General features: G+C 42.3%; 1 protein-coding gene across 14 annotated transcripts in view; it reads right to left on the bottom strand.

Annotated features, from left to right (window-relative positions):
- The window catches only part of hspg2 (heparan sulfate proteoglycan 2), a 530,612-nt gene that overhangs the window by 35,909 nt on the left and 478,118 nt on the right, over positions 1 to 16,585 (bottom strand). For all 14 annotated transcript variants that reach the window (XM_087980629.1, XM_087980631.1, XM_087980637.1 and 11 more), the window contains 5 exons: positions 13,645 to 13,729; positions 13,143 to 13,287; positions 10,089 to 10,191; positions 4,246 to 4,355; positions 4 to 112 (listed from right to left, as the gene is read on the bottom strand). In XM_087980629.1, coding sequence (XP_087836755.1) covers positions 4 to 112; positions 4,246 to 4,355; positions 10,089 to 10,191; positions 13,143 to 13,287; positions 13,645 to 13,729 — 552 coding nt within the window. The remainder of the gene's footprint in view (positions 1 to 3; positions 113 to 4,245; positions 4,356 to 10,088; positions 10,192 to 13,142; positions 13,288 to 13,644; positions 13,730 to 16,585) is intronic.

The raw sequence follows: 16,585 nt of genomic DNA, 5'->3' as shown, positions 1-16,585 counted from the left end.
TACCTGGGTGACAGTGTAGAGCGAGTGAATGTTCACAGTTGCTCCCGGTATATCCCCTCCTACAGTGACATGTATAACTGCCAGTCTCAGAGTCAACACATTGACCTCCATTCTGAAAGAAAAAACATCAGCTACTTCATTAACTAGATGAAAAATCCCCAATACTGACATCAACCTACAAAAATAATGCTCTTGCTGAGATACTTGTATCATCGATAGTCACAGGTGAGGTGCCAGAAGACTGGAGGTTGGCTAACGTGGTGCCACTGCTTAAGAAGGGTGGTAAGGACAAGCCAGGGAACTAAAGACCAGTGAGCCTAACCTTGGTGGCGAGCAAGTTGTTGGAGGGAATCCTGAGGGACAGGATGTACATGTATTTAGAAAGGCAAGGACTGATTAGGGATAGTCAACATGGCTTTGTGCGTGGGAAATCATGTCACACAAACCTGATTGAGTTTTTTGAAGAAGTAACAAAGAGGATTAATGAGGGTAGAGCAGTAGATGTGATCAATATGGACTTCAGTAAGGTGTTTGATAAGGTTCCCCATGGGAGACTGATTAGCAAGGTTAGATTTCACGGAATACAGGGAGAAGTACCATTTGGATACAGAACTGGCTCAAAGATAGAAGTCAGAGGGTGGTGGTAGAGGGTTATTTTTCAGACTGTGACCAGTGGAGTGCCACAAGGAGCGGTGCTGGGCCCTCTACTTTTTGTCATTTACACAAATGACTTGGATGCGAGCATGAGAGATACAGTTAGTAAGTTTGCAGATGACACCAAAATTGGAGGTGAAGTGGACAGCGAAGTGGGTTACCTCAGATTACAATAGGATCTGGACCAGATGGGCCAATGGGCTGAGAAGTGGCAGATGGAGCTTAATTCAGATAAATGCGAGGTGCTGCATTTTGGGAAAGCAAATCTTAGCAGGACTTATACACTTAATGGTAAAGTCTTAGGGAGTGTTGCTGAACAAAGAGACCTTGGAGTGCAGGTTCATAGCTCCTTGAAAGTGGAGTCGAAGGTAGATAGGATAGTGAAGTGGGCGTTTGGTATGCTTTCCTTTATTGGTCAGAATATTGTGTACAGGAGTTGGGAGGTCATGTTGTGGCTGTACAGGACATTGGTTAGGCCACTATGGGAATATTGCGTGCAATTCTGGTCTCCTTCTTATTGGAAAGATGTTGTGAAACTTGAAAGGGTTCAGAAAAGATTTACAAGGATGTTGCCAGGTTTGGAGGATTTGAGCTATAGGGAGAGGCTGAACAGACTGGGGCTGTTTTCCCTGGAGCGTCAGAGGCTGAGGGGTGACCTTATAGAGGTTTTCAAAATTATGAGGGGCATGGATAGGATAAATAGGCAAACTCTTTTCCCTGGGGTAGGGGAGTCCAGAACTAGAGGGCATAGGTTTAGGGTGAGAGGAGAAAGATATAAAAGAGACCTATGGGGCAACTTTTTCACACAGAGGGTGGTACGTGTATGGAATGAGCTGCCAGAGGAAATGGTGGAGGCTGGTACAATTGCAACATTTATGAGACATTTGGATGGGTATATGAATAGGAAGGGTTTGGAGGGATATGGGCCGGGTGCTGGCAGGTGGGAGTAGATTGGGTTGGGATATCTGGTCGGCATGGACAGGTTGGACCGAAGGGTCTGTTTCCATGCTGTACATCTCTATGACTAGTGTCATGGCATTCTTCATTAATGCTCCTCATCAATGTGAAATGTCAGTTGGAACATAGAATGAATTAAGATGATGCTATACTCTAATCACATCTTCAGAATTAGAGTTAGGTTTTATTGTCACATATACTCAAGTACAAAAGTACAGGAGTATAGTGAAAAGTGTACAATGTTGCCACATACAGCACCATCTCTGATACAAAGTACCTAGCTACAAATCTTAGTTACTAAAATAGATTAGGTACAAAAATAGAGAAATATTAAAAAAAACTAAAACTTCTACAGTACAGTTCATCAGAGTATAAATAAAGTTAAAAGATAAACATTACAGTCCTTCTATAGCCTACACTTGCTCCATGCTGATTTTATGATTGTGTTCACTTTGCATCTATATGATTGCAAGTGCACAAATTGCTTATGCTTTCAACGTTCTTACTTATACACACTGGTGAATAATTTGGGACCAATCAGCAAGGATGTTTGACGGGACAGATTTCAAAGAACCGCACATATCTTGACTGTGGTTCAGCATGACAACCTCAAGGTCAGGACTGTACATTTTGCAATACACAAGGTGTCACAATTATGTGGGATGTATAGGAAAGGCCAGACTTCTTTACCTGTCCACCACTGTTTGTATATTTACTTGTCTTTACAAAGTCAGAAACACCCCACCTGGAGTTTAAGCAATTAGTTTACTGGAAGAGGACAATTCCCGACAGACATTCTTTCACTCCACCAATGTTTATCTTCACCGAAAAGAAGCTGAGCCTTTGGGAAATGGAGAATCAATTGTCTTTCTGTTTTTGTTTTGAACTGGCAAAACCTTTGAGTTTTTCAACCTTGATGCGAAGCACCAGCAAAGTGATCTTGTGGCAATGTGAAAATGGAATGGGAAAGATTCATCCAAAATATTACTTCCAATTTAGAGACGGTGCAAAGGAATAAGAGATGAAATTAGTGAGATTGATCACTTGGAATGGACTCTCAGAAAGGCAGATGCAAGATTCTTACGAATGTTGAAGAAATAATTTGACATAGCTAAGTGGGGAAGGAGTGTGGAATCGCTCTTTATGGATGCATTAAGGTGGATGGTTTCACAGATGAGAAGTCCATTCAGCTCAACCAATCTACAAATGGCCGGTAAATGTTTGAGACAGTTGTTTTGCTGACTGAGAATCTGACGGAAGTAACACCGATGATCTTTTTCAGAGATTATGAAGAATTAAAAGTCAAATTGCTTTATTTCTAACCAATTGGAATCTCCTTCACGTCACCTGTCACATATCTGCTTCACCTTCGAAAATATCTCTAAGTATAAGAACATCAATGATTTCCTCCAATCTTAAGGATCATTAACTCAATGTAAAGACGTTCTCCATCATGTGTTGGTTTCCTGCTTCAGTGACATTTATGCCAACTGCCCAAATTTTAATGCTGATAACCCCATCCCCAGACAAGCATCATTCTCCAGAAATCTAAACTCTTAGAATTCTACTCTAGAGAATAAAGCTCTTGTCCATGACTTGTCTGCTGTGGAAAAGCCAGCCACACGATGCCAAGATTAAAAAGAAGAACAATCAAACAATAACCTTACTCCGAGGAGAAAGTGAGGTCTGCAGATGCTGGAGATCAGAGCTGGAAATGTGTTGCTGGAAAAGCGCAGCAGGTCAGGCAGCATCCAGGGAACAGGAGAATCGACGTTTCGGGCATAAGCCCTTCTTCAGGAAAAATCCTGAAGAAGGGCTTATGCCCGAAACGTCGATTCTCCTGTTCCCTGGATGCTGCCTGACCTGCTGCGCTTTTCCAGCAACACATTTCCAGCCCTAACCTTACTCCCAACAAGGAAGACCATGCTTGTCTTCAAGATTTTGGATTAACCTATTGACTGTGGTCATGAATTCATGCCTAGTATATATCGTCATTCCGAAGTACACATCACTCACCCCCATGTACATGTCATTGCTCATCCCAATGTACATATCACTCACTCCCAAGTATCCATTGCTCATCTCTGCCCTCAAAATTAATGCAATTACTGTTAACATGATGTAACAACAGACTAATGGATTTATTTAACACCCAAATAAAGGAACAAGAATTCAGAGTTGGCATTGTAATTGATGCAAACATGCCACTACTTCAGACGTGTGTGTAATTTAAAAGGTATGTAATATTTCAAGACCATTACAAGTGCTCCTTTGCTGGTACAGCATGTTTCAGTTCCTTGGATGCATGTCTTGTAATAATAGGAGGCTCTCATTATTTTCCAGAAGATTTCCAATCGCAACAATGATGTTGGAAGAGGTGCTGAAAAAGGCCCAGTTGATTTGCATGATATGGTATGCCACTGCAAGGGGACAGGTGAACCCAGTTCTGGCCATAAGCTTCATATTAGAGGACTGTACTAGCAGAAATTAAAAAGAAAAATACTTTTCCCTCAGTCTAAACCATTTAGGTTGGAGATATTTGAAAGGAGGGTCACAAATTTGCAGTAACCAACAGCCTGTGCTGTGAAAGAAATTGACGAGGGATTACCAAACAGCACTGCGGATATCTTGTACCTTGCAAGGATTGTCTTTGCAGGTTGGGCAGTCAGATATTCCTCTAGCTTTCAGATCTGGAGCGGAGAAGATCACCTCATCACCCTGAATTACAAGCTGGCGAATGCAGCCTAATCAGAGGGAAGAGCAAGTCAGCAGGTTAATTTCAACGCAGTCTTTCTCATTCTGCAAACATATCTGGTCATTTTAACTAAGGGGTTCATTATTCTCAATTGATAATAGGACTCAAAGGCACATCAAAATACTTGCTTTGACAACATACTGCCACTAAAAGTAACGACGGATTAGGTGACTTTTGTGATTGGTTGTAGGGAAAAAAAAATCCACCTTAAATAACACACACAACCCTTTGGTTTGATAAAATGGTCTACACCTGAACCTGAGGGGCACCAGTATCCTTGGGGGGAGGTTTGCTAGTGCTCTTGGGGGGGGGTTTAAACTAACTCTGCAGGGGCATGGGATCCCAGATTGTAGCTTCAGGGTGCAGGGCCTGGAGTGTAGGGAGGTTAGGAACATGGCATCAATTTCAAAGGCGGGTGCCTGTAAACAGGAAAGTGGCTTGAAGTGTGTATACTTCAATGCAAGAAGTATACGAAATAAGGTAGGTGAACTTGCAGCGTGGGTTGGTACCTGGGACTTCGATGTTGTGGCTATTACGGAGACATGGCTAGAACAGGGACAGGATTGGCTGTTGCAGGTTCCAGGATTTAAATGTTTTAGTAGGGTCAGAGGTGGGGGTAAAAGAGGGGGAGGTGTGGCATTGCTTGTCAAAGATAGTATTACAGTGGTGGAAAGGACGATGGATGAGGACTTGCCATCTGAGGTAGTTTGGGCTGAGGTTAGGAATAGGAAAGGTGAGGTCACCCTGTTAGGAGTCTTTTACAGGCCTCCTAATAGTCCTAGAATCATTGAAGAAAGGATAGGGAAGGTGATTCAGGAGATGAGTGACAGTAATAGGGTGGTTGTTATGGGGGACTTTAACTTTCCTGATATTGATTGGGAAAGCTATAGCTCAAGTTCGTTAGATGGGTCAGTGTTTGTTCAATGTGTGCAGGAGAGTTTCCTGACACAATATGTAGACAGGCCAACAAGAGGTGAGGCCATACTGGATTTGGTTCTGGGTAACGAACCAGGCCAGGTGTTAGAATTAGAGGTAGGTGAGCACTTTGGGGATAGTGACCATAATTCGGTGATTTTTACTCTCGTGATGGAGAGGGATAAGTGTGTACTACAGGGCAAGAGTTATAGCTGGGGTCAGGGAAATTATGATGCGGTGAGGCATGACTTAGGATGTGTGGCTTGGAAAAGGAGACTACAAGGCAAGAGTGTAAATGATATGTGGAGCTTGTTCAAGGAGCAACTATTGAGTGTCCTTGATAATTATGTACCTGTCAGGCAGGGAGGAAAGGGTCGTGCGAGGGAGCCGTGGTTTAATAAGGAATTGAAATCCCTTGTTAAATGGAAGAGGGCGGCCTATCTCAAGATGAGACGTGAAGGTTCAATTGGGGCGATTGAGAGTTATAGGGTAGCCAGGAAGGACCTGAAGAGAGAGCTAAGAGCAGCAAGGAGGGGACATGAAAGGTCCTTAGTCGGTAGGATTAGGGAAAACCCTAAGGCTTTCTATAGGTATGTTAGGAATAAAAGAATGACTAGGGTAGGAATAGGTCCAGTCAAGGATAGTAGTGGGAAGTTGCGTGTGGAGGCTGAAGAGATTGGGGAGACACTGAATGAATACTTTTCTTCAGTATTTACTCAGGAACAGGGCATTGTCGTCGATGTGAATACTGAGTCACAAATAAGTAGAATGGATGGCTTTGAGGTATGTAGAGAAGAGGTGTTGGAAATCCTGGAAAAGGTGGAAATAGATAAGTCCCCTGGGCCTGATGGCATTTATCCTAGGATTCTCTGGGAAGCAAGGGAGGAGATTGCAGAGCCATTGGCCTTGATTTTTATGTCCTCTTTGTCTACAGGAGTAGTGCCAGAAGACTGGAGGATAGCAAATGTGGTTCCCTTGTTCAAAAAGGGGAGTAGGGATAACCCTAGTAACTATAGGCCGGTGAGTCTCACTTCTGTTGTGGGCAAAGTCTTAGAGAGAATTGTAAGGGATAGGATTTATGCACATCTGGATAGGAATAATGTGATCAAGGATAGTCAGCATGGTTTTGTGAAGGGCAGGTCGTGCCTCACAAACCTTATTGAATTCTTTGAAAAGGTGACGAAAGAGGTTGATGAGGGGAAAGCGGTAGATGTGGTATATATGGATTTTAGTAAGGCGTTTGATAAGGTTCCCCATGGTAGGCTACTGCAGAAAATACGGAGATATGGCATTGAGGGTGAGTTGGAGGTTTGGATTAGGAATTGGCTGGATGGAAGAAGACAGAGGGTAGTAGTTGATGGCAAAGTTTCTTCATGGAGTGCCGTCACTAGCGGTGTTCCGCAAGGATCTGTTTTGGGACCATTGCTGTTTGTCATTTTTATAAATGACCTGGAAGAGGGGTTAGAAGGTTGGGTGAGCAAGTTTGCGGATGATACGAAAGTCGGAGGAGTTGTTGACAGTGAGGAAGGATGTGGCAGGTTACAGCAGGATATAGAGAAGCTGCAGAGCTGGGCAGAAAGGTGGCAAATGGAATTCAATGTAGCTAAGTGTGAGGTGATTCACTTTGGGAAGAATAACAAAAAGATGGGGTACTGGGCTAATGGTCGGATACTTGGTAGTGTGGATGAGCAGAGGGATCTTGGTGTCCATGTACACAGATATCTGAAAGTTGCCACCCAGGTAAATAGTGCGGTGAGGAAGGCATATGGCGTACTGGCTTTTATTGGTAGAGGAATTGAGTTCCGGAGTCCTGAGGTCATGATGCAGTTGTATAAGACTCTGGTGCGGCCGCATCTGGAATATTGTGTGCAGTTTTGGTCGCCATACTATAGGAAGGATGTGGAGGCACTGGAACGGGTGCAGAGGAGGTTTACCAGGATGTTGCCTGGTATGGAAGGAAGATCGTATGAGGAAAGACTGAGACACTTGGGGCTGTTTTCATTAGAGAAAAGAAGGTTTAGGGGTGACTTGATTGAGGTGTACAAGATGATTAGGGGGTTAGATAGGGTTGACAGTGTGAACCTTTTCCCGCGTATGGAGTTGGGTATTACAAGGGGGCATAGCTTTAAATTAAGGGGGGGTAGATATAGGACTGAAGTTAGGGGTAGGTTCTTCACTCAGCGAGTCGTAAGTTCATGGAATGCCCTGCCAGTAGCAGTGGTGGACTCTCCCTCTTTATGGGCATTTAAGCGGGCATTGGATAGGTATATGGAGGATAGTGGGTTAGTATAGGTTAGGTGGGCTTGGATCGGCGCAACATCGAGGGCCAAAAGGCCTGTACTGCGCTGTATTCTTCTATGTTCTAAAATGGAACACAGTGGAAATACTCAGGTGGGTGAGATGGCATCTATGAAAACAGAAACAATGCTTCATCAGAACCGGGAGTGGGCAGAGAATAAACAAGTCAGTGGAAATGAGAGGGGGAGGAATGGAGGGAGGTAAGAATGAAAAGAAAAGGTCTGTGATAAGGTAGAGAGCAGAAGCAATTTGCTGATAAATTGATTAATGATTAAAGGAACTTTGTGACCAAAAAAGCTTCATCCAACATCTCCTGCCTTTATTTCAGGTTTCCAGCATCCACTGTACTTTACTGTAATCAGTTGCTGGATTCCCAAAGTTTGGAGAGATGATCGTAACGCCGCAGTGGGTGACAGTCCACACCCTATTGTAAAAAACAGAAATCGGAGTGGGGGGGGGCCTGAAATTTTGCAGTATTCAATATTACGAGAAGGGCAAGGGCAGCAGACACATGGGAACACCATTCCCCACGTGTTCCCCTTCAAGCCATCCTGACTTGAAAATGTATCTCCGCTCCTTCAGTGTCGCTGGGTCAAAATCTGGAACTCACTCCCTATCACATTGCGGGTGTTCCTACATCCAAATACTGCAGTGATTCAAGGCAGCAGCTCATCACCACCTTCTCCAGGGTAATTGAAGATGGGCAATAAATGCTGTCCTCGTAAATTTGAAAAATTCTGGAGTATATTTAGCAGAACTAAAATGAAAATAAAACATACCATGGCCGTGAATATAAGAGACAAGCACAATCACACAAAAAGGCTAAATGGTTCCCTTTCTACATTAAGATAAAGTCTTTAATCATCGTACAGATTTATATTCCAGTGATTTTAATACAGTTAAGCCAAGGGTTACTGTGCTCTTTGACTTTAACAGCTGTACGAGTTTAGTTTTTGTGCTTGCCTCACTAAATCTGCTTTCTGGTACCAGGTTCCTCCTGCACATTTTCACATAATTCAGAACTGCAGCTGCTTCCAGTATTTCACTCCCACACAACCACAAAAAGACATGGGGGTGGCACACTGGCTCAGGGGTTAGCGCTGCTATCTTGCAGCACCTGGTACTCAGGTTGGATTTGTTCCTCGGAGGAGTGGGATGCTCTTTGGAGGGTTGGTGTGGACTTGGCAGGCCGAATGACCTGTGTCCACACTGTAGGGGTTCCATGATGATAATTATTAATTGGTTGAATTTTAATGCCAATTCAGCAGTTTCACTGTCATTCTGATTGAGAGAACCTTTTAAAAAAGCAATTATTTACTTAATGTAAGGGGCGACGAAGGCCTAGTGATATTATTGCTCGACTATCAATCCAGAGACCTTCGAATTGTTCTGGTGATCTCGGTTTGAATCCCACCACAGCAGATGGTGGATTTTGGATTCAGTTAAAAGTTTGAAATTAAAAGTCTAATGATGATCATGAAACTGATATCAATTGTTGGACAAACCCGTCTGGTTCACTAATGTCCTTTAGGGAAGGAAATTGCCTTCCTCGCATGGTCTGGCCTACATGTAACTCTAGGTCCACAGCAGCAATGTGGTTGACTCTTAACTATCTTCTGGGCAATTTGCGATGGTCAGCTATGCCCACATCCAGTGAATGAATAGAAAAACTGAATTCAAAATCCACAGCTGCCTCGGTGGGATTTGAACTCTCATTTCTGGATAAGGCCTTAAATGTATTTGCATGAATGTAGCATGAAAACAGGATGTACATTATTCAAATAATACATAAATCAAAAGAAAACTAAGAAAACTATTTAAAGGATGAGCATGATGAAAATGAGACTTTATCTCCCAATATGTGGCGATTAATTATATTATCAGCATTGCATCAGCTATGCTTTTAGGTTACTGAAATCAATTAAAGTAGATGATGGGTAGGTGAAAACTAGTAGTTGTTACATTGTTGCCATGGTTACCACTCAGCCTTTCCTAGCGTATCTAATTCCCTGGTAGACTAATGGTATTGGGTGAGGGACAGCATTTCCAGGACAGGAGAGGTTGATCACATTCAAAAAAGTTGATCATTGGGAGCAAGACTGGAAACATTAACTGACTAAACACTTCATCGGAGTCATTCTCTCTTTCAAGATATGCAAAATTGTGGGCAGGTAAAACTTGGAGTGCACAAATAGGTGCTAACGATGGACCTCAGAACTGCTGTGATACATCTTTAAGATATCACGCCTCAAATTGCTGTCCATATGGGGCATGTAGTTCTATACTATACTATGGAGTATATCCTGTGTACCCTATAGAGTGAACAGAACTGCAGTCCTACAAGTCAGTCATATTTTCCCAGTTACTATTGTCTGTGCACAGTATCATCCTCAAATAAAGAATCCTGTTATTGTGATATTAATTCTTGTCATAGGATTGGTAACATTTGGGTTAAGCAGAACAATGCAAGAAAGAATCTGCACAGTTATTTTCCAAACAGTTTTCTCACCCATAAACCCGCTGTTGCTTCCAGTGACTTTTGAAATGTTTTCAAAATGGGGGTAACCGCCAACATAAAGCTCTTCATTTAAATCCAGACCTCGGAAGTTTCCCTAAAGTGAAAGAAATGTACACTTTAATGAAAGGAGGGCATGAAATATTGGCTCTTTATCCTCTTGGAACAAGGCACACTACTAGGCAATGTGATCGTGCTGTTTAAACATATGAAAGAATACAACAATTTAAATTGAAACAGACTGTTACCAGAGATTAAAGGGTCAAGAATGAGGAGCCATAGACAGCAGATTGAATGGAAGAACAGAGAGCAGGATTAATGACTGAAGTAAAACAGCACTGAAAATGAGATTGAATAGGTATGGTATTGATTGTGATCGTGCCCTCTGAAACCATCGGACATACCTTGCTGAGATTCACTGTTGTCGATCCTTCTGACTGGTATTCATCTAAGTTGCTGATAGTAGTTAGGGAAGAGTGTTGTTGGCAAATACAAGGCTCAGCCTCGATAAACAGATCAGGTTTATTACATATTACCTAACATTACATCTGAGAATCTCTTCTGAGATCACAGGCTAGACTTAAAAGTACACATTACTATTAGCTACAAAGATTTAGAATTGAACTGGAACTGAACTAAAAAATCTGGTTAGCTCCTCCCAGGAACAGTCCCTTACATCCTGACGGACAGAGTTTATTGTTTGATGTCAGCTGAACTTTTCAGGCACTAATTGCCTAATACAACCCTGACTGTAGAGAACACAGTTTACAGGGTTTGTTCGGTGGAAGTTTTTCAATTCAAGGCACCATACCCTGTAGACACTTCACCCTCACCAGGAACTGGATAGGAACTGTCTAAATATATTTCACACCAGACCATCAAGTCAGAAGTGAACTTCAACCAAGTTCCAAAGATGACAGTCAATTTCAACCTTCCCATTTGGGGTGCAGCTGAGAATTTTGTTTCTGAATTGCAAATAGTCAAAGAAAAAAGAACACAGCACAGGAACAGGTCCTGCGCTGACACATTTTGCCCTTCCATACTAAAATTGTCTTCGCTTACAGGATCCATATCCCACTACTCCCTTCCTGATCATGTATTTGTCCAGGTGTTTCTTGAATGCTGCTGTTGTATCTGCTTCCACCACCACCTCTGACAGTGCATTCTAGGCACTCACCACCCTTTGTGTGAAAAATTTGCCTTGCACATCTTTTTTAAACATAGTATCTTGCACTTTGAACCTGTGTCCCCTAGTAATTGACACCCTGAGAACAAGCTTCATACTTTCCACTCTATCCATGTCACTCACAATTTTATGAATATCTATCTGGTACCCCTCAACCCATTCTGCACTGCTGGGACAGTGAAAACAAACCTAGTCTATCCAACCTTTCGTCATAGCTAAAATCCCCCATACCAGGCAACATTCTGGTAAACCTTTTCTGAATGATCTCCAAGCCCCAAATTTCAATTTTGTTACCAGTCCAGAGACAGGAAAAATGACACTGCAATGGACTTTCTAAGTCTTGAATTAATATCGCTGCACATACTTTTAAACTGCCATGAGTACAATTTTTAGTTAATTCATGTAGCAAAATAAAAAGGCAGGAAGTAGTCTTGATAAAAGCCAACTACTGCAGATGCCAGAGATCTGAAATAAAATCAGAAAGTGCTAGAGAATCTCAGCAGGTCTGGCAGCATCTGTGGAGTGAGAAACAGAGTCAACGTTTCAAGTCCAAAAATCCAAAATGAGAATTATTGAAACTTCAAGTTTGAACACTAACTGTTTCTCTCACAGGAGCTGCCAGGTCTACTGAGTTTCTCCAACACAGCACTTGGTATGTTGTTATGGAATGCATAAGACTGCAGTAAACAGCACAGTTATAATGTCTGCAATTGTGTTCTGATTACTTACAAAGATTGGATGACAATACATAGTGCCAAGTAAAGAATGATATGTTTTATAAAAAAGGGAAGATAGGTATTGTAAAAGAAAAATGTCAAATTTAAGATTGTACATCAAACATCTTCTAACTCGATATTTGTCACATGACTCACGTTATTGTTCATCTGATTTCAAGGGGTCAGCCATGGCTCAGTAATAGCATGCCCAGACATTGACTCAGATGTTTGCAGGTCAGAATTTGAAGCCAGATTATAGCGCACAGACCATGGCTGAGTGCATTACTAAGGTAGAACTGCACTGTCAGATATGCTGTCTTCCAGTCAAAATGTTAAGCTGATGCCCTTGCCAACACTGATAACTCAATTAATAACTTAAAATCAGATCGCCTCATCAATACCACATTACAGTTCTGGGATCTTGCTGTGTGCAAATTGTTTGCCACTTGTTTTGCACTACAACAGCGACTGCACTGCTGAAGGATTTGACTTTGGGATCCCCTGAAGTTATGCAGAATATTATATAAATACTTCTTTTCTAAAGAGGAAAGGGAGAATGTGAATTGATGTAGAACCTGAACACACCTCAGAATATCAGACGTTACTTCACATTCAAATTGGTTATTTTTCAGATACTGTCACTTTTTTTCATGCAGATAAAGCAGAGAAAATGACCAGTTAATCTGTTTTCAGTGATGCTATTTGAAGGACATGAGTTGTGTAAGACAACAGGAAAATACAGTTATTCTTTGAATATGATTTGGAGATGCTGGTCTTGGACTGGGGTGTACAAAGTTAAAAATCACATAACACCAGGTTATGGTCCAACAGGTTTATTTGGAAGCACTAGCTTTCAGAGTGCTGCTCCTTCACCAGTTGATTGTACTATTGTTAACTTGAATAAGGAGATAGGAGCTTAGCACAATATACAGTCTGAAACATTGCAGTAATGCAACTCCCACACTTGCACTGAAATGTGCCTTACCTTAAACCTCACCTTCTGATTCAAGAAGGGAGCTGAAACAAACCAATGTGGTTATTCGAAAGAGCTTCAAATGCTCAACACACAACACAAACGCAGATGGATCACTGCTACACACACTCTAACTTCCTCAATACTGCTGGCACTATTGAAGTCTCCCTTACCTGAGAACTCCCATTGACAGGAGGATCATTGTCTACAAACAGCGAGCCCTGAGTCAAGTTCCGATATAACACTACATTGTGATATTCTCCCAGAGAAATGAGGTTAGGGTGACGGATGGTGGCCATGCCAGAACCCACATCGAACCTTTGGGAAGAAGCACAAATATTTGGAAGATATGTCAGAAAAGTGCAGGAAATATAATCAATTGTAAACGTGCATGGATGCAAAGGTTAAATGAAATGATTAAAGAGGTACTTTGCAAGATTCTGAAGTTAATTTGGCATTGGTATACGTAGCTGACTATTCATTTACTATGTCTCTTTCCTTCAACTTTGTTGTGTAACTGAAAGGCACAATCGTACAAGAATATTTGTGTCGGAATACTTTTGAGGCTTTCTTTTTATTGGAGGTAATAAGCCAGCCACTCATGTCAATCTGGTCACGACATTTTCAACATCTCATTCTCTGGACACACAAACGCAATCAAAGCACAATCATTACCTGAATTCAGGGCGGCCTCCGACTAATGCGAATGAGATAAAGTCTGCTCCCGTTGTCTGCTCCTGGCCATTGTAAATAATCATACCTGAAAGACCGAGAATGAGTGTGGTGAAGAGACCAATGCTGATGGAATTGTGGTATCACACGGGTACAAGTGTTAATGATTGGCATTTTAGGTGTTCTCAGAGTGCTTTAAAATTGCAGGGTTATGATGGAATAGAGAATTAGAGAGCAGACTGCACCACTGAGCCACGAGACATGAGTTCACCCCGACATTTTGTAACCACACTGCTCTGGAGTAGAGACCAACAAGCAATTCAAAAGGGAGATAGCAACACATTTCCCTTTAGTTGTCTGTGTTACATTTGTGTGCTTTTTATGATTTACCTGAATATCTTGGATCTTGTCTCATTTGGAGCCGGAGCAGTCTGCACAGTTTGGTCTACAGTTCTAAGGAATTATAGTACTTATCTTAGAAAGGGTACAGTAAAGGTACACTGAATTGGTGCTGAAAAATGTGTTGCTGGAAAAGCGCAGCAGGTCAGGCAGCATCCAAGGAGCAGGAGAATCGATGTTTCAGGCGTAAACATGCCTTAAACATCGATTCTCCTGCTCCTTGGATGCTGCCTGACCTGCTGCGCTTTTCCAGCAACACATTTTTCACCTCTGATCTCCAGCATCTGCAGTCCTCACTTTCTCCACACTGAATTGGTTCCTGGAATGGGAGAATTGTCCTAAATGCTGTATGAATTTGACATTTATCTGGAGTTTATAGAAATAAGAAGTGATCTCATTTAACTTAGAAGATTCTGAAGGGGCTTGACAGAGTGGACACTAAGTGGTTATTTCCATGGGTTTGGGTTGCAGTGTCAGAATGAGGACTGAGATGAGGAGAAGTTTCTTCACTCCAAAGGTTTTCAGTCTTTGAAATTCTCTTCTCCAGAGAGCTGTGTGTGTTCTATCACTGAATATATTTAAGGTCAGAAGTCACACGACACTAGGTTATAGTCCAACAGGTTTATGTGAAATCACAAGCTTTCGGAACGCTGCTCCTTTGTCAGGTAGACTTCACCTGGTGTCGCGTGACGTCTGACCTTGTCCACCCCAGTCCAACGCCAGCATCTCCACATCATGAATATATTTATATATTCAAATATATAACTGTCTTTCAGGGAATTGAGGAATATGAAGATCGAGTAGGAAAGAGAAGGTGAAGATTAAGATCAGCCATGATTGCATTAAAGGACAGAGCATGTTTCAGCAGCAAATTGGTCTGCTACTGCTCATATTTCTCACATTCCTAAAAGTTCAAGGAAGACACTATCCATCTTTAGGGGTTGGTTGAAGTAGCCTGTTTGCAGGCAAAGGGACCTCAGGCAAGTGAGAGGCCTTTAAAAGTGAGATAGTGAGAGCTCAAGGTCTATATGTTCCTGTGAGGGTGAAGGGCAAGGTTGGCAGGAATAGGAAACCCTGGATGCATTTTAGAAAGTCAAATATTGAGGCTTTGACCAGGAAAAAGGAGGTAGTGAGACTCAGGTACAGGCAGCTGGGATCAAAGGAATCCCTGAAGGTCTCCAGGGAAAACAGGAGTTTACTGAAGAAGGAAATCAGGAGGGCAAAATGGCACGAAACAGTCTTAGCTGAGAAGAAGAGGTACTTTAAGTATATTAAAGGAAAAAGAATAACTAAAGAGAGAATAGGGCCCCTCAAGGACCAAAGTGGACACGTATGGGTAGAACCTAAGGAGATGAGCAAGGTTTCCAATTATTATTTCTCCTGTGTGTCTACCATGGAGAAAGACAAGACGACTTGGGAAAGTTAGTGGTGTTATCTTGGGGATAGTCTCTATCACAATAGGGCAGGTGGTGGATGTATCAGAAAGTATGAAGGTGGAGAATTCTCCTGGTCCTGACAAGATATATCCATGAACACTGCAAGAGGCTGGAGAAGAAATTACGGGGGCTCTTGCTGATATTTTTGCATCATCAGTAGCAACGGGTGAGGTGCCAGAAGACTAGAGGGTAGCGAATGTTGTGCCATTATTCAAGTAGGGTTGCAAAGAAAAGCTTGGGAACTATAGACCAGGAAGCTTAACATCTGTGGTAGGTAGGAGAAAGTGAGGTCTGCAGATGCTGGAGATCAAAGTTGAAACTTTATTGCTGGAACAGCACAGCAGGTCAGGCAGCATCCAGGGAACAGGAGATTCGACGTTTCGGGCACAGGCCCTTCTTCAGGAATCAGTGGTAGGTAAGTTACTTGAGGGCTAAGATCGACATGAATTTGGAAAGACAGAGATTAATTAGCAGTAGTCAGTATGGCTTCCTGAGTGGGAGATCGTGCCTCACAAAGTAACCAGGAAGGTTAATGAGAGCAAGGCAGCAGGCACAGTCTATAGGGATTTCAGTAATGCCTTAGATAAAGTTCCACACAGCAGACTGTTCTGGAAGGTTAGGATCCAGGATACACAATTGGCTTGATTGTAGGAAGCAGAGGGTAATTGTGGAAAGATGCTTGTAAGACTGGAGAGGCCTCTGACCATTGGAGTGCCTCAGGGATTGGTGCTGTGCCCATTGCTGTTTGTTAGCAATATCAACGATATGGATGAGAATGTAAAAGGCATGATTAATACGTTTTCAGATGGCACTAAATTGGACAGTGAGGAAGTTCATCAAAATTGCTGCAGGACCTTAATCAGCTGGGGAAGTGGGCTAAGAAATGGCAAATGGAGTTTAATATAGATAAGTGTGAGGTCTTGCATTTTAGAAAGTCAAATCAAGATAGGAATTTCATGGGGAATAGTAGGGCCTGAAGGAATGTAGTGGAACAGAGGGATCTTGGAGTTCAGGTTCACAGTTCTCTGAAAGTGGAGTCACAGGTAAACAGGGCAGTGAAGGAGGCTTCTGGCACACTGGCCTTCATCAGTTATGGCACCGAGTCTAGA

Source organism: Chiloscyllium plagiosum, unplaced genomic scaffold, assembly GCF_037043375.1.
Source record: "Chiloscyllium plagiosum isolate Xiang-an unplaced genomic scaffold, Cpla_swu_hap1 HiC_scaffold_37, whole genome shotgun sequence".
Lineage (NCBI taxonomy): Eukaryota > Metazoa > Chordata > Chondrichthyes > Orectolobiformes > Hemiscylliidae > Chiloscyllium > Chiloscyllium plagiosum.
This window is presented reverse-complemented; position numbering and strand designations above follow the sequence as displayed.